Raw genomic sequence first — 17,299 nt, 5'->3', positions numbered from 1 at the left:
CTTAAAAGTTTTATTTTTTATTGATTTGTGGGTTAACATAAGCAAACTTACACGGGGATTAAACTAATTTTTAGAAAACTTCCTCTAACGAGGGAATTAAAAAAATATGTAAAAATTGTACTAATCATAAATATTTGCACAACGCACTCGGCCGATCGATCAGTCGTTGTAAAGTCTTAGTTCTTAAGAACACTGAACGTCAAACAGTTCACAGATGCCTTCGTCGTTTTTCAAAACAAAATTAAAATCCTCCTGGGGTGGGTTCAATTGCACCAAGGGGGGATTTTCTAGAATAACAAAACAATAGAAAGATTTATATAGAAAAATTAAAAGTCTACAAAATTTGTAACCCACCTAAATTTGGATCATCGGGATAAAACCTTCTCAGCGAATGGCCAGCCAAGTAATTTTGAAATATAATCTTCGCCGTTAATTCATTCTCCCGCAATTTCATCTCCTCCTTCATGTCGGGATTGCATGAGTAAGTATGCTCATCAGTAATAACATTGCCAGTGGCAGGACCAGTCTCGCTGGATCCTGATGATGAAGGCGGTGGAGATGGAGAATCAAGACATCGATAATCAAAGTACTCATTAGGATAATGCGGATTTGTAGTCGATTTCCCTTGATTGGTAACCAGGCGTATGTCAATCGTGCTACCATTGTCCAGCGAGACACGAAGTTCACTCTACAGCCGCCGAAGTCAACACATTTAGCTATATTAATAATTAACTTTATAAAACACAAAATAAATATTCTCTTACATTGCTTCTTTGGATTTCAACTTCCTCATCATAATTTGGTATGGTAAAAACTGAATTATCGCCATAAATGTCCAACAAATCATCTCGTGTTAAATAGGCATATGAACGATTTGTGGCATCTTGCATGACATAGCGCAAATTGCGTTGAGCATATTCCAGTTGCTCATCGAGCTCATCTTCCATGGTTCTTAGTCGTTTGGTACGTTCACAGGCCAGGCTATATTCCTCCTTATCCTTGGCATCCCGAAAGCCGCCGCCACTAGTGCAAGCAATGGATATCAAAAAATTAAAATTCAATATAACAAGGGTATAAAAATCGCACAAAATCACAAAATTGCATGTCTAAAGATTGCTTACCGCCAGCGCACAACAGAACAATGACGGCCCTTATCAATTAAGCCAATGCCCTCTAAAACGTTGGTTATATCGTAAATGCGCCGTTTTTGGACATCCAAAATTTTAGTGGCCTGCTTTTCAAAAAAATTAATTAAACAATTTGAAGATTGAAAAATAGTTTGATAACTTGCCTCTTTCAGATCAATGGTGCCACCATTTGCCTTCATCAACTCCACAAATTTTTGAGTCAACAAAACCAACGAACCCACTGAACGTTGCTGGCCGGGCTGGGGCTGGCTCTGGGATTGGCTCAGTTTGATTTGCTGTTGCTGTCCCGTTGGTTGCTCGTCTTCATCCTCCGGCTGAGTCAGCTCAATCTGAAAAGTTTCGTAAGAATTCACATCCATGGACTCATCAACATCCACATCCCCATCTGCACGGCTTTGGCTGCTGCTGGTGGTGCTACTGTCCCTGTTTACGATTGTACCTGTACCTAAAGATTTGCGCTTATACATGGCTACGTTTTCAAATTCTTTTTGCAATTGTTCAATAGTTGTTAGCTTCGAAAAGGTTACGCTGATCGTTCTAAGTGCAGTTTAAACCACTTATTGTTGAGCGATTTTTGTAATAAATCACAATTAAATACAAATGTTGGCGCTTGAAGCACAATTTTCCGCCATTTATGTCACTTTTTTTCATTCTCCCTATATTCTGACTTTTCGTCTAGTGTTGCAAAGCAACGCAATAAAGAGTTGCATTTCGATTAAAATATTATCCGATTTTGTATATTTTTTATTCAAATTCTAGTCAAATTTTATAAGCCAATAAGAGTTTGTGAAATAAAACATTAGGGTGTTTAAATAATATTATTTTTTTACCGTTCACTGCAAAAAAATAGTATGAATTTGCTCTATACAATCATATCGATAGTCGCGAAATTTTCTGAAATCGTTTTGCAACACTACATTTCATTATGTTAATTGAATTTTTTTTTATTTTGCTTGTTATTTACTAGACAACTTTATGTTTTACTATGTTTGCGTTGAATTTTTAAAACGAATTAATATTATTGTCATCGACTTCCAGCTTTCTCATGGTATTAATTTGAGGTTTGTTTTTGAATACCACGTTTTTTTTCATTGTCAAGTGTGGCGCGCTACCCTGCAGCTACTGCATAGCGTGTCACGAAATATATTTATCGAACATTTATATTTAGTAAATTTAGTATGTTGGTATAGACTTGACTTAATATGAAAGGAAAATACTTTGTAAAAATTTATATTTGAAAAAGTTCTTCCTTTGGATCACAGAATAATAAGTCTAAGCCATATGCACTGTTAGTTTCTGATATTTTCGGAATATGCTTGATTAAAAACTATTTGGCAATATAAGACCAAAGAAGGTATTTCCACGGACCATAAAAAACAGCAAACAGATTATCTTGACCTGAAAATATTTTATTGCTTTTTCGCCAAAAAGCTTTTCAACAAAACCAATACAATAAAATGAAAATTATTTTCAGCTCGTTTTTCGAAAAGTCAAAATATTTTGAAGGCGCCACTTAATTGTACAATACTTTCCAACACAGCACACATTTTTCAACACAGATTTTAAACATTTTGTTTTGGTCGCCACATTCTAGTCTCCATTGTGAAAAACGTGTACGGAGCTGTTTGATTCTATTTTATTCTGCCAAAATCGAAAATGCCTTCTAAGGTGAAGCCTCGGCTGTCCCGTGGCGTTCTGGACATGAAGTTCATGCAACGCACCAAAGTCAAAGTGGCCAAGGAAGACGATGATGAGCAAAGTCGTGCACTTTACTCTCATGAGATCAATGATAAGATGCTCAACTCCAATTCAAATTTCATAATTGAGACCAGCTATGCCATCTGCGAAGGACTCATCGACGGACGTCTTAGTTTTCGTGGAATGAACCCCGAACTGGAACGTCTTATGGAGCAAGAGAAAGCAGAAAAGGAGAGCAAACTCAAGCCAGAACAGCCTAAAGATGTATCTGATCAGGACATGGCCAAAACTTACTATGCCAATAAGGCGCCTAGTGCCAGCAGAACAATAAAGAAGAAGTTCAATTCAAAAAACGACAATAAGCGAAGAAGCCAGCAACAGCACCTACAGCAGAGAAAACCTCAGTTTAAAAAGCCTCGACAAGATTTTGACAATGACGATTAGGAATTATTTTATTTCTACAAAATTAGTTATTTAGTATACATACATTAAATAAAACAAGCTCTTTAAATTATTCAAGTTTGCTTCACCGCCTGAAGGGCATAACACATTTGGGTCGAGTTAATCCAGCGCCATGTGTTTCTCCAGAAATCATAGGTACTACCGTTGACTAAAACAGTCTGGCAATTCACTAAGCCAAATAAATAAGTCTGTCAGTTTACGTTTTATATGAATTATATGATATTTTCCTTACTTGTGTCCAGTATGCGTTGCACATCCAACGGCGAGATCATCTTTTCCCAATGATGCGTGCCTTTAGGTGCTAAATTAAGCACATATTCTCCAATTAGAACACCGCCTATCCACATGGGTAAAGTTTTATTTATAGTGGTTATAAAAATCGACCCACCCGGCTTCAGGGAACGTACACAGGCCTCCAGGAGCCCAACCTTATCTTCGACATGCTCCAATACCTCGGAAACAACGACCGCACTATATAATTGACCATGTGCTTTGGCATGTTGATCCACAGATTCCAATTTGTATTTCACTTTCGTTACCAGTTCTGGACTGGATTCATTTAAATGTTTGCATGCCTGTTGTATGAGTCTCTCACCCAAATCTATTCCAGTAATATCAGCACCTAATCGCCCAAGCTGCTCCGTTAACAGACCTCCGCCGCAACCAACTTCCAACATTTTCTGATCCTGCAGCACATTCGTGGTATTTATATAATCTGCATTAACTTGGCCACGCGCCACTAGGCCATCACGTATAAACGGCACTCTATGAGACAAATACATACATACATCCCTAAATATTAATTTTTCTAGCATAAATGTTGTACAAAATATTTCAAACCTTATTTCGTTCAAGGCATGCAACGCTGCCATGGGACCACAGGGATTCCACCAATTTTCAGATTGATTTTCATGATGTCGCACTTCATTGTAGTCGGTAGTAGTGGTAGTACTGTTCCTTACCAAGCGGGAGGCTAGATATTGACTTAGCCTATTGTAATAAAAAGAATAAATAATAAACCGTTTAACTAAAACTTAAACTTACCTAGCCGGTGTAACCGATTTGTTACAAAACATTTGTAGTTTTTGCTCGTTCCAAGAAACATAAAACAGCTGACTTTGTTTTGGCTATTTTTATGGGGCTTAAAACGAGAAAACAAAAAACGAGCCGAATCGACTTGTATATACCCTTAACAGCTGAAAATGTATAATTTCAATAATTATCTCATTGTTCCTAAATCGGTATGTGATTTATAGATAAACGCATTATATAATTGATTAGAAATGATTTCATTCGTACAATTGCGTATTTATGTACATTTAGCCAAGAGTAAAGAAGTTTTGAACTGTGCAAATTGTTGCCCATCTCTAATCGTGACACGATCGTTTAGCGGTGAACACCATCAATAACTTAACAGGATAGAATAAAGAAAAATTCGTTTTCTTTTGCCAAAATGCTGCCTTATAAGCATCTGAGCAATGCCGAGGAGGATCAGGAAGAGAATGGAGACCGACAAAGAGCCAAGACTGCACATGCACTACAAATGGTTTGTTTATCGGTCTTTCTATTGCTTTTTCTGGGAGCCTCACTTTTTCAATCTCCCACGCCGCCACGACGAAACCATGAGCGGAAGAACCACCATGGCTACCAATCGTCAGTTAACGAATTTCACAGTTGCGAAATTCAACTTGTTGAAACAATACCAGTTGGCCTAAACTATACCGAAAACAGTCCAAAATTTATGTCTACATTTGCAGCATGGACGCAACTATTGAACAATGCAAAAAACACCATAGACATTGCGTCATTCTACTGGACGTTAAGAGGTGAAGATACAGGCACTAATCATAGCAGCACTAAACAGGGGGAGGAGATCTTTAATAGTTTGTTGGCCAACGGCGATAGTAGTGATATTACAAAGAGACTGAAAATCCGCATTGCCCAAAGTGAGCCTTCGAGTGTATCACCGAATATGGACACAAAATACCTGGCCAGCAACGGGGCTGCGGATGTTGTTTCCATAAACATGCCCAAGTACTTTGATGGTGGCGTTCTGCATACAAAGCTATGGATCGTGGACGGTCAACATTTGTATCTGGGTAGTGCCAACATGGATTGGCGTGCCCTCACACAGGTCAAAGAGATGGGTATACTCGTTCAAGATTGTCCAAGATTAGCAGAGGATGTGGGTAAAATATTTAAGGCTTACTGGGTTTTGGGTTCTAAACAGCCAGACAGTTTACCTTCTTGGGATGAACGAGTATTTGGGACCGATTACACTCTCGAAAATCCCCTAAATCTACAATTGAATGGAACTATTTCAATGGAAGGATTCATATCAGGCGCACCGCCTTCTCTAGCACCCCGAAAAAGGACCAATGACTTGGATGCTATAATTGATGTCATAGACAGAGCCGTGTTGTTTGTAGATATTGCTGTCATGGATTATTATCCTTTAATTATTTACGAGAAAAGTAAACACTACTGGCCCTACATTGATGATGCTATTCGTCGGGCAGCTGTTGATAGGGGCGTGACGGTGAGACTGCTTATCTCCTGGTGGAAGCATTCGAATCCCTCTGAGGACAATTATCTACGCTCATTACAACAACTCACTGCGCCGAAGGAAAATATTAGAATCGAAGTTGTAGGTGTTTGCGAAATCAAATGAACCGACGAATGGCTAATCAATTTTTTTCTTTTCATCTAGCGCCGCTTCATTGTGCCCGTTGATCCGGATCAAGAATCCCTGCCCTTTACACGTGTCAATCACAACAAGTATATGGTTACAGATCGAGCTGCATATATAGGGACTTCGAATTGGTCTGGCGACTATTTTACTAACACTGCTGGCATCGGTCTGACCCTAAGGGAGACACATGACACGGAAAGTGGTCAGAATATTCGACAAGATTTGCAATCGGTTTTCGATCGCGATTGGAATAGTCCATATGCTCATGAATTTAAATAAGGCACCAGGAATTTTATTATCACTTTCTATTTCTTTCCATCTTTTTCATTTCATTTACATGGATCTCCAAAAGTTTTTATATATTTTGTATTGATCAATTTTTGTAATAGAAAATAATTATGACCACGCTATACATATGTATGTATGCATATGATTTACTGGATAAATTTTTTCAAATAAAAATATTAACTTTTTTGAACATACATCTACTGATTAATTATTAAGTGTCTCTCGATTGTCTTCGATATTAAAATTGTCCGAAAATCTTAAATTCGCATTAAAACTGTGCCAAAATTAAAACAAGAAAATTCGCGAAAACAAAACGCTTTGTCATTACCAGCGGATATGTTTTAGAATCGTACCCAACGCAAACCTTTTTTTTCAAAGAACCTGAATGATTGATTTTATAGTCGTTGATTTATGAATAGATTTTAAATACATGGTTATAGTTCATATTGTATTGTATTTTTTATCATATTTCATACAGCTTTTGATTTATTTGCCAGAAAATATAAAAAAAGGAAAAATAAAATTGTTTGTAATTCAACTCTGGAAGAACAAAGTATAATTTGCTTTTTAATTTTGACTAAAAGCATAATTATTTTCAACAAAAATGTATAATATTACATAGTAGCATAAAAATTCATATATACTATATTCATACTTTTTTATATATATCAACAGCTTGGGTCTATACATCCTTAATTCTAAAGCTAGCTGGCCAACAGCTGTTATTACGGCTGTGCCGCAGTTTCCATACCTTGCTAGTTTACGTTCTGAAGATCTAATCGCAACATATGATAATCAGCTAATTCTAAGACGTGCCTAGTCGATTTAGACTAAATTCGTTGTGATCTTGGAAACAAAATGAAAATCTCAAAATCTGAGTTAGAGAATCAAATCCAACTTACAAATACATGTATGCATATGTATATGTTGAAAATCCAGAGATTCTACGACATAGTCGTACAGTTCAAACGAAAAGTATGTTTGACTTCTAACTGGTGGCCTTCACTTATTGTGCAGGTTGCAAGGGGTATAAAAAGCTTGTCCTTTGACTTTATTTTTCATGTTTTAATTTAAATACGTTGCAACTTTAGCTGTATGCTTAGGATTGGATTTAATGAAACACTCAATCATGTTTAAACAATTGTGTTATTTGGGAAGGTTACCAAAGTTTCCGCCACCGCCGCCGCCTCCTCCACCACCACGTCTGATAAAATTATTGCTCGCAACGCTCTTTTCAATAATGCTATTAATAAAGGGTACACGATCAATCAAAATATTGTAAACGAGCATCAGGCAACGAGCATCAATGGCTACAAAAATAAAAAATATAAAGAATTAGTTCCATTACAATAATGCAATAAATGTAGTAAATGCAATCAACTTTTAAACATAGCTGTGTAAGATTCGTCAGTAATTATTGAAACAATGTGAAGAGGCATTTCATTAACAAAATCGGTTTAACTCACCGGCATAAAGTATCTGTTCACGTCTAAGCGGACGATTAGCCCAATTGGAGCACTGATTGGATTTATTGAGTTTCTTGCCCAGGCATAAAAGTGTGAGATCGGTGAGAGCTTCACCAACTTTATTTATATTGCCGTAAGGTAGCTCGACGCCGTATTTTTGCTTTTTCAATTCCAGCCACACAGTGCGCAAATCAAGGTAATGATGGGCTGTATGAAGACGCAATTGAAGAGGCAGGGAGCGCTGAAGCATATCTAAATCGCAAGTCATTGAGAACCCAACTTTTAATATATTTGCATTATTAAAAATATTTGCGCCCAATAAACGCCAGTGTTCTGTGAGGATAGACTCGTGGGCCAAACAATCAATTAAATAGACCTGTTTGGAAGTGGCAATTTGCAGCAAACAAAGCTGACTTGCTAGGCAAACATTTTGCATCCATTCGGAATCTAGATAGATGATATGTTGCTGCTGCAAGTGTTCCATCATTGTTTCGAATTGCTGCGCCGTGTCCACAGTGATCAAGCAATCATCCGGCAAATCCATAGTCAGGTACATGGAAGGTTGCTCCTCTTCCGGTTCCATATCCTCCTTCTCGTCCTGCTTTTTAGCGATGGATTTAATTTCAAATGGACAATCGTGAGGCTTAATTTTAAAAACATTAACCCAATGCAATGCCTCATTGTAGGCGTTTGCATTGGCCACATAAGACACAAAGTCCACTTGAAGCGGATAATCCTGGGCATGTACAGTGATCAGTTCTCGAAAGCTGGCCAAATTGATGCGCGATTTTTCGTACTCTCGGTACAGGTAATGTAAGTGGCTGCAGGTTTTTGTGAATTTATAATTTGGAATGACAGCATCATCGTAGCCATATTTCTTGGCCAGACGAGCAACTACTTTGGCCACTGGCCGGTAGCTTAGCACATTATGACAGATCTTCATGTTCTTATATCGACTGCAGGATGAAATACTGTTAATATTGAAAATCCATTTTCAAGAGGACTGAAGACTGAGATCAACTTACCCCAAGTGTGGCTCACACAGATCGATCACCGATTTATCCTTGTGCAGAAGCGAATCGAGAAATTTAACAAATGGCAAACGTTGATTTGTTGCGTGGTCCAGGTACTCTTCAGCTAGTGGTAGCTTCTCCTGAGCTAATAGTGGAAATGCAATTTCCATCATATCAAACTCATGGGTTATATTCAAATTTATAGCCCATTGTGTCACCTCCTTGCAGTGCCCATTTGCGAGCATTTCCTTTAGTTTGGGCAAGAGTAAATCCCTAATCTCATACAATCGATACGCCTTTATTACGGACTGATTAAGGGAGAGAAGACCCGTTGTCGTTTTTATAAAATTAAATGCTATCATACTAGTGTTGCGATCACATTGCTCGCTGAGATGTGGCAATTCCTCCTGCAGTTTACACGCTGTGTCCAGCACAAAGTGTGATAAACTCTTAGGCTTCACATTACTGGAATCCGGACAATTGGCAAAGATCTTTAGGGCCATCAGTAGAGGCTCCTTCTCTGCAATTAGTGCTTTATTTAGATCCTGAACCAAAAACGGCGACTTTGTCTTGCTGTACATATTCCATTTCTCTCGAAATGTATTAAAAAAGGAAAGTATCTCCCCATCGAGAGTGGCATCGAAATCGAGACCATCGATTCCGGCCTGATGGGTTATATCCTTCAGTCGTTTGATCTTCAACTCTGACAAATAAAACTCAAGTTCCTGTTCATCCGACTCATAGCCAGCAGGGATGGCGTTTAACACACATCTATGGCTGGCCTTCTTAGCCATATTGTTTCAACACGGCCTCAAGAGCTTCACAAAGGATATAAATGGTTGCGATATTGCACCAATCCAACTTAATGTTAAAATTTGATAAATAAGAACTTCAAAAAATATAAAAATTAAATTTTTGTTTCTTTTATTCCTCAATGTAAGGAATTTGACGTTGTTGAACACTAGGGAGAATACGAAAAAATTGGGATGGACTTTCCATTCGGGAACGTAACCTAAACTTCAAAAATGAATTAAGTGTAACGAATAAACAACCTTAAATTTAAAAAAGAGATAAAAACAAGCAAAATTAATATTTCATTGCAACAAATTAAAACAAACCGTAGATGTGGATGCTTCTGAATGAAAATCTGATGCTGGATATTTTGTTCACATAGAGTGTTAGTGATTTCTAAAATTTCCAACACTAAATATTCCGTCACTGGGTGGCACTATTCCACCAGCATGGCAACACTTTAAACACCGCACACGTGCATTTGTGTTTTGAATGTTGAAAATGAAGTTGGCATCGAAAAAAGGGAAAAATTTTAAGCAAGCCCACGCCTAAAAAAGATGGCATTAAGAAGAAAAAAGTTGCAGCAATAGCTGCAGACGACAATGCGAGTGGAAACTTGGTGAAAAAGAAGAAAAAGGAACACACCTTGGTGGCAACTAAAATCGGAAAATCAGGCAAAGTAAAGCCAAAAAAAGAGGCCAAATCGAAAAAACATGGGATAGACAAAAAGGATTTGGAAAACCTTAAGGATATAGATCCCGAATTCTATGATTTTCTCAAGAAAAATGACAAGAAATTGCTTGATTTTAATTTGATGGATAGTGACGATGACGATGACGACGATGATGAAAGGGACGATGGCGATAAAAATGTGAATTCTGATGCGAAAGTGTCCGAGAATGAAAGCGAAGCAGATGAAGACGATGAGAAATTCCACAGGCCAAGCCAAGATCTAGCTGTTGCCAGTGATGAAAGTGATTTTGAGGATGATGCAGACCAGGATGATGACAATGCCAATGGCCCCCAAAAGATTACATTAAATCTTCTCCATCAATGGTCACAGCAATTAGCCCAACCGAATGTCTCCATTGATATTGTACGCAAAGTAATACAAGCCTTTAATTCGGCTCTGGCCAGCATTTCATCCGATGGAGCAGATGACCCAAATGCAACTGCGTACAAGGTTTCGGGAGCAGCCGCTTTTAACGGCGTTATCCAACTATGTGTACTTCATCTTCAGCCAGCAATTCTGCGAGTCCTGGGAGTAAAACCGCAAAGTTCGCTGCCACTGCACAAGCACAAAAAATGGGTTAAAGTGCGAGGCTGTTTGCGCTATTATCTGACGGATTTGATACGTCTTGTGGAGCAGATATCTAGTTCCAATATATTAAATGTTCTGCTCAAACATTTACATCAAATGGCTGGGATGGTTGCTCCGTTCTCGTCGCTGGGCAAGACCATATTGAAGCGTTTAATCGTTCTATGGGCTACTGGAGAGGAGACAGTACGAGTTTTGGCATTTCTTTGCATATTGAAGATTACCAGGAAACAACAGGTGAGTCTTTTTTTTTTTTTTTAATTTTCCCTTTAATATAAAGATTATTACAAATTATTTTATTTTCCTTTATTTAGGCTACTATGCTGAATCATGTACTAAAAGCCATGTATCTAGCCTATGTCCGCAACTCGAAATTCGTCTCGCCCAACACTTTGCCGGGCATTAATTTTATGCGTCGCTCTCTGGTTGAGATGTTTGCCTTAGATCTAAATGTGACTTATCAGCATGCTTTCCTCTACATCCGCCAGTTGGCCATTCATCTGAGAAATGCTGTGATCCTAAAGAAAAAGGACAGTTTCCAGGCCGTGTATAATTGGCAATTTATTAATTCATTGCGTATATGGGCTGATCTGTTAGGAGCTACCACAAATAGGCCGCAATTACAGCCATTAGTTTATCCTTTGGTAACCATAACTATGGGAGTCATACGCCTAATACCCACAGCGCAATATTTCCCATTGCGCTTCCATTGTCTAGCGGCGCTTATTAACCTGGCCAAAGAGACGCAAACGTATATACCAGTTCTACCATTAATTGTGGAGGTCCTCCGCAGCAATACCTTTAACCGCAAGCATACTTCTGTGTCCATGAAACCGCTACAATTTACCTGCCTGCTAAGGTTAAATAAATCCCAGCTGGCAGAGAATGGTTTTCGAGATGAGGTGATCGAGCAGGTGTGTGCCTTGCTCCTAGAATATTTAGCCCATGAGTCTGTGTCTCTGGCCTTTAGTGACTTAGTTGTGCCCGCCATTATGGCTATCAAAGCATATCTTAAGGAATGTCGCAATGCCAATTATGCTAGAAAACTGAAACAGTTGGTTGATAAAATTCAGGAGACCGGACGCTTTATAGAGCAACAGCGTAGTAAGAGTGGCCTTAATTTGGATCTGAAGGATGCCAAGGCAATATCTGCCTGGGAACAGCAACTGAGAGTTAAACGGACTCCCTTAGATATATACTACGCTAGCTGGCTAAAGACGCATGAAACAAAGAAGCGACGTCAAGCAGCTCAAACAGATGAAATCAATGCAGACTATGATTTGCCATTGATGAAACGTCCTTTGGCAAAGACAGGAGTTCCTGTGCGAAATGAGCAAGGAGAAATAGAGCTGTTCCCTTCGGACTCTGAGGAGGAACTAGATATACCCTATAATGCTGAAGAATATGACGAGACAGAAGGAGTACAAGAGCCCAAACTTAAGAAATCAAAAACAAAGAAACCGAAAAAGTCTAAGGCATCAGTTTCTGATACAACTCCCGTTGTAGATGACGGCGATGATTACGATGCATCTGGAGCAGCCGTAGATATAGTCAAGGACTTGGATTTGAACGATTGGTAGTGGTAGAATTAACCTATGTAATTGTTAAACTTATCAATGTAATCTACAAATGAAAAAACATTTTTACTGATTATTTGTGGTAGGCTTTCATTTCTCTGGGGGTTCCTTGCCAGGTATAAATTCATACTCCTTGTACTTGGGGTATGTTCCAACTGTTTGACCCTCCACTTGTTTTGGTAAAGCTTTGTCATCCTTGGCCTTTGCGTAGGTTGCCTCCAGTTCAGCAGCATTTCGTTTTTTCATGTCCATTATTTGTAAATTTTTTACCAGTTCTTCGCGTGTGGGCGGTTCCTCACGCCGCCCACGTAGCCAGGCCTCCCATTCGGCAGTCAGCTCCTGATCGAAGGCCTCCTTGTCGGACGGCTCGAACCATCGAGAGGCTTTGCGCTTCCCAATTGAAGGATTTGCTGGTATCTCATAGTATTTATTGCCAAAATAATCTTCGCCTATATAGTTGCCACGAAATTGGCGCGGCCGCAGGGATTTCCAGAAATTTTGCCAAATGATACCGAGAATATCACGAGTTGGCTTTTGTGCCATTTTATTTTAAATAAATATAAACTTCAAAATGACTTAAAGGTTGGAATTGATTTTTGTTATGACATTATCAGCTGTTTGTCTAAGGCGGGCGGGCAGTGTTAGAAAATGTTCAATTAAATTCAAATTTGCAAATGCGGTTTTAAGGCTAATGCATATGAGCTAGACCAATCTCTTTGAAACACATTTAATAAATCCATTCGCAAACTTCCATTAATATTATCCAAGTTATCCATTAGGAAAAGACCCACACCTGTCGACTGAATAAAATACTCTCCCGACCAGGTGGATGACCCAATATAGGCTTGATTCTCAGTGACCATATAGGAATTATAATTGAATCGCGCGTAGGGAATACGATCTTCTCCCTCATTTGACGGCACAACAAAACGACGCTATAAAGGAATCAGAATTTGAATTTAAGTTGAGTTAAGCCAAATCAGACAATTTTTTTCTTACAATTTGTATATCGACATTTTCATCCAATTGATTGAGATCTTGAAGAGACCTTAAGAAGTGTTCCTCACTTGGTTCCGAATGCTTCCACCATGAGATTAGCAATTTTATCGTAACCTTTCGCTCCACAGCCGCCTTTCTCAAAGAGTTATCTATATCTGGCCAATATTTAGTGCTATTTTCCAATCTTAGTAATGGCAAATAATCCCTAAGAGCTATGTATATGTAAGAAGAGGCCAAGTCTATAGTGTTAAGTATGGCCTCCAGTTCTTGGTTTCGTCCTGTGGCAGTTAGTGATGGCGGCGATGTGCCTACAAAAGCTTTCATGATGTATTTATTACTCACATTTAGCAAAATGGGATGCTTGCGATTAAAATGGGAATCATAGGTCCAGGGCCAGAAATTGGGAATCTTATTGCCGCTCCCCACATGCCAATATTCCTTAAAGATTTTGACCACATCACGTGTTAAATGCGGGCAGTTTTTGGCCAAAACCCCCAATTCTTTAACCTGGGTGAATGACCGAAAATCCATACCTGAGCTACCAATATAGAAATGCTGGTTGTCGGCTATCCAGAGTTTGGAATTCATTTGGTTCACAGCGACTACATCGGCAGCTCCATAGTTAGCCAGTATTCGAGCGTCTGCATACCAAGAACTTTCTTGATTACTATTCAGGGCAATCCTAAGGCGTATCTTTGGTTTGCCAGTATCTCCGTTGGCTAAAAGTCGTTGGAAGAGATGTTCTCCTTGCTGAGTGCTGCTATCATTAATGTCTACGCCCCGCAATGTCCAATGGGGAGCAGCGATGTCCAGACTTATTTTGGCACTGTTTATCAGCCACTGAAATGCTTGGAAAGTGTTCAGAAAACTTGGACTATCGTCCGAAAAATTCAGGCCCATGGGTAAGCTTTCTACCAATTGCAATTGGCATGGTAACGGTGTGACCACAGCGTGATTTGCCTGCTCCTCGCGTCTATGAAAGGTATCCCAAGGCAACAGAAGAATAATCACAACCAGGACAAATAGGATAAATATAGGTATCATGTAGCCATGAGTGCAACAGCATAGACCGTGTCCCTCTTCCATCTCCCTGGCTTTAATCAAGCAATTTGGACGTCTACAACATGAGGAATGTCCATGGTCTTCAGCTGTCCTTGACACCGGCTGATAATCGATGGGAATCTCGCCCTGACGCTGCGACATGGCTGTATCAAATCCAACTGCTGTGTGTTTCCATTCATTTACCCCCAAACGCTGCCATTAATTTATTATTCTCACAGTTGTTGTGCCCAAACAAACCCCCAAAAAAGGAATGACCTTAGGGGGTGATTTATAAGGGTCTTAAATTTCTTATTAATACATACACATATATTTATATATGTATGTATGTAGGTGAGAGCAAGATTACTCTATAAAAAATTAAAAGATACAAGTTCAATATATTTGATTCAAAACTAAGCCAATGCCTTAATAGCGAAATATGTTTTAACTTATGTATGTATGTAATTGTATGTTTGTATTATCCTGTAAATCCTTGCCCGCTATTCTGGACTTGCCACTATATCGGACTTGAATTCGCCCCTATTTTGAACACCAAGTGCTATTCGAAAAATCGGTGAAGGAATCGGTTTTACAATCTTTACTAATGACATAGTTTTGCATGTAAAATGATTAAAATTTTAATAAGATCGAGTTTGCAAGATAAAGGGAAAAGGCGGGTATAAGAGCTTGAATTGCTCTGAAACAGAAAGAGTTTAAAACATTTAACCTATTATTGCCAACAACTTTAAGGGTATATTCGCTTCGTCATTGCCTATGTTAGCTTCTTTGATATTTTTATATTTTATTTTTTATTGTAACTGTAACTATTTAAACTCTGTTACCTATGACCTATGACACAAAACATTAAGTGATTTTTGTTTTCTTAAGTTTTACAAAACATCGATAGTAGCAAACATCGATGATTCGCTGGTCACAACACGAATGTCGGTAACGGTACAAGCGTCGCCCGGAACTCCGATTGGCTGAGAAGAGTCGCCAAACGCTGGCAGAGTATGTCGCTCTCGAGTCTGATCGCAAAGCAGAATGAGGTGACAGAGAGAGAGAGAGTCGGTAAGCGTTGCTAGCAGCGGCAGAGGGCGAAGCATTGTCAAGCAACGGAGCTGAATAAAGTACACGGTGGGCTCGTAGGCAGCAGCTCTGCTCTAACTTCGGTTGTCGTTCGACTTTGTCGTCAGCTGTCAGTTGTCGGCTTACTTATTTCATCATGGTTCAACGAATGCGGACCGAACATTAAAAAATTATTTTATAAGAGACCGTGGCAGAGATTAGACGTGAATTTTTGAAAGCAACCGTCGAGTGACAGATTAATTTAAGCTTAAACTTAAGCCGAACACAGGCACAACAGAAAACCAGCCACAAAGCGTTTGCTATGGCAAACATGGCCAAAATAATGGAAGCATTACTACAAACGGTAGCCCTCCTTATTGCAAGGCGCAACAATGAACAGTGTTAATGGACCGACTCTGTGGAAGCTTCAAGACGAATATAAATATAAATAAAAATAATTAATACACAATATATGTACTACGGACAAAAGAACAGAAAACAAAACGAAAAAATAACATACATATATGCGCTCATTTTGCTTGTTTTGTTTTTTTCTCTTCGTTACTCATTTCGTTTTTTATGTATTTTTATTGTTAATTAACTTAGTGGCTAAAAATTTACAAAATTGGGGTTGGGTTAGGGAATGTTCCCAAAATAGGAGATTTGCTTTTTTCAATTTTTCTCTTTTTTGAGGGTTGGTCATCAATAATTTCTTGTATTATGGTCATATCGGCACCCCTTCGCGGGATGTGCCCCAGCAAATCAAGCAGCTCATTGGTTTCCCAAAGTTGTAGGTTTGCATATGCTTCCCGCAATGGCCCAAACGCAACATGGCCCGGGCATTGCTTTTTGTGGTTTGTAACTTGCTGTTGCTGCCGGGTCCTGAAGTGTCCGCATATGTCGCATGTGGCTTTGTAGCGGCCCAGCAGGCGAAGTACCACACACATGAGCAGGTGGTGCAATCGGTTCTTCTTCGCCTGTTGGGAGCCACATATGACGCAGCGCTGTGTCTTTCCGCCTACCAACATGAGAAAATACTGAGATATATCAACCTCAATCAGGACCTCTTTTTGGAGGACTTTGAGAATGTTCGCGACGATATTCGAAAAGTCCCTAGCGGTGATTTTTATCAGCCCAAGACAAGTAGTCAGCAAGCCCAACAACAAGTCGTCACTGGAACAGGTCCGGGACCGGGCATGTTAATGGGAACTGGATCAATCGGTAGCACTGGGCCAGCGGCTGGCGAGTTTCCTGTACGCAAACAGCAAATGTACGATGTTTTTCATCCACCACCACTGCCCAAAACTAATCCCAATGCAGTCCCACTTAATCCTCTTCGTGCAAGAGGCAATCAGCCTGCGGATGTTATTTCGCTCAAATCACAAAACTCTATTGAGTCCATTCTGTCCACCAAGAGTCCGCCACCACCCATAAGCGAATACAATGCGTATCCCAAGCGTCATGTGCCGATGCCACAGGCGCCAAACCAGACGCAGGCAGGAGTCAAGCATGTGCCCAAATATCCAAGTGATAGTGAGGGTATTGGATCTGGAATGCTGGGGATGGGAGGAACTGGAGCGGGCTTATATTTCTGTTTGGCAGCCGAAGCATTTGCCTATAGCCGAGCAACTGAGTTGCTGGCCACTTTATTGTGTTTATCTCAACTGAGATCTTTACAATTTCCCTACTTAAAAACTATGTGGGCGACATAATACCCTTTTAAAAATTAATATCCAA

At 39.4% G+C, this 17,299-nt stretch overlaps 8 protein-coding genes across 9 annotated transcripts; 3 read left to right on the top strand and 5 right to left on the bottom strand.

Moving 5' to 3' along the window:
- Window position 1: 1 nt before the first annotated feature.
- E2f2 (E2F transcription factor 2) lies at window positions 2-1,807 on the bottom strand. Of its 2 annotated transcripts, XM_068294778.1 has the most exons (6): window positions 1,594-1,807; window positions 1,292-1,477; window positions 1,122-1,231; window positions 765-1,023; window positions 355-688; window positions 2-287 (listed from the first exon to the last, which is right to left on the bottom strand). In XM_068294778.1, the coding sequence occupies exons 2-6, from the start codon at window positions 1,325-1,327 to the stop codon at window positions 184-186; spliced, it is 843 nt and encodes a 280-aa protein (XP_068150879.1). In that variant the 5' UTR covers window positions 1,328-1,477; window positions 1,594-1,807; the 3' UTR covers window positions 2-183. The 2 variants fall into 2 exon arrangements, with proteins under 2 accessions (XP_068150879.1, XP_068150878.1); XM_068294777.1 differs by having other exon boundaries at window positions 1,292-1,807.
- Window positions 1,808-2,726: 919 nt separating this feature from the next.
- Window positions 2,727-3,360, top strand: Mpp6 (M-phase phosphoprotein 6). Its single transcript, XM_068294669.1, has one exon. It carries the CDS (start codon window positions 2,805-2,807, stop codon window positions 3,288-3,290), a length of 486 nt encoding a protein of 161 aa, XP_068150770.1. The 5' UTR covers window positions 2,727-2,804; the 3' UTR covers window positions 3,291-3,360.
- Window positions 3,281-4,490, bottom strand: Coq3 (ubiquinone biosynthesis protein COQ3, mitochondrial). Its single transcript, XM_068294668.1, has 4 exons — window positions 4,353-4,490; window positions 4,149-4,298; window positions 3,541-4,073; window positions 3,281-3,477 (listed from the first exon to the last, which is right to left on the bottom strand). The coding sequence occupies exons 1-4, from the start codon at window positions 4,382-4,384 to the stop codon at window positions 3,362-3,364; spliced, it is 831 nt and encodes a 276-aa protein (XP_068150769.1). The 5' UTR covers window positions 4,385-4,490; the 3' UTR covers window positions 3,281-3,361.
- Window positions 4,491-4,691: 201 nt separating this feature from the next.
- Window positions 4,692-6,482, top strand: Pld3 (Phospholipase D family member 3). Its single transcript, XM_068295057.1, has 2 exons — window positions 4,692-5,955; window positions 6,019-6,482. Exons 1-2 carry the CDS (start codon window positions 4,762-4,764, stop codon window positions 6,277-6,279), a joined length of 1,455 nt encoding a protein of 484 aa, XP_068151158.1. The 5' UTR covers window positions 4,692-4,761; the 3' UTR covers window positions 6,280-6,482.
- Window positions 6,483-6,821: 339 nt separating this feature from the next.
- Nbr (exonuclease mut-7 homolog) lies at window positions 6,822-9,736 on the bottom strand. The gene is made up of 3 exons (XM_068295056.1): window positions 8,780-9,736; window positions 7,755-8,710; window positions 6,822-7,598 (listed from the first exon to the last, which is right to left on the bottom strand). The coding sequence occupies exons 1-3, from the start codon at window positions 9,559-9,561 to the stop codon at window positions 7,435-7,437; spliced, it is 1,902 nt and encodes a 633-aa protein (XP_068151157.1). The 5' UTR covers window positions 9,562-9,736; the 3' UTR covers window positions 6,822-7,434.
- Window positions 9,737-10,237: 501 nt separating this feature from the next.
- On the top strand, window positions 10,238-12,530 carry Noc2 (Nucleolar complex protein 2). Its single transcript, XM_068294835.1, has 2 exons — window positions 10,238-11,114; window positions 11,192-12,530. The coding sequence occupies exons 1-2, from the start codon at window positions 10,374-10,376 to the stop codon at window positions 12,455-12,457; spliced, it is 2,007 nt and encodes a 668-aa protein (XP_068150936.1). The 5' UTR covers window positions 10,238-10,373; the 3' UTR covers window positions 12,458-12,530.
- LOC137580724 (NADH dehydrogenase [ubiquinone] 1 alpha subcomplex assembly factor 2) lies at window positions 12,451-13,058 on the bottom strand. Its single transcript, XM_068294838.1, has one exon. It carries the CDS (start codon window positions 12,995-12,997, stop codon window positions 12,545-12,547), a length of 453 nt encoding a protein of 150 aa, XP_068150939.1. The 5' UTR covers window positions 12,998-13,058; the 3' UTR covers window positions 12,451-12,544.
- A 29-nt stretch (window positions 13,059-13,087) lies between these two features.
- Window positions 13,088-15,107, bottom strand: LOC137580723 (5'-3' exonuclease PLD3). Its single transcript, XM_068294837.1, has 2 exons — window positions 13,454-15,107; window positions 13,088-13,389 (listed from the first exon to the last, which is right to left on the bottom strand). Exons 1-2 carry the CDS (start codon window positions 14,654-14,656, stop codon window positions 13,117-13,119), a joined length of 1,476 nt encoding a protein of 491 aa, XP_068150938.1. The 5' UTR covers window positions 14,657-15,107; the 3' UTR covers window positions 13,088-13,116.
- Window positions 15,108-17,299: the final 2,192 nt, after the last annotated feature.

This window comes from Drosophila tropicalis, unplaced genomic scaffold, assembly GCF_018151085.1.
Source record: "Drosophila tropicalis isolate 14030-0801.00 unplaced genomic scaffold, ASM1815108v1 contig_845, whole genome shotgun sequence".
In the NCBI taxonomy this organism is placed as follows: Eukaryota; Metazoa; Arthropoda; class Insecta; order Diptera; family Drosophilidae; genus Drosophila; species Drosophila tropicalis.
This window is presented reverse-complemented; position numbering and strand designations above follow the sequence as displayed.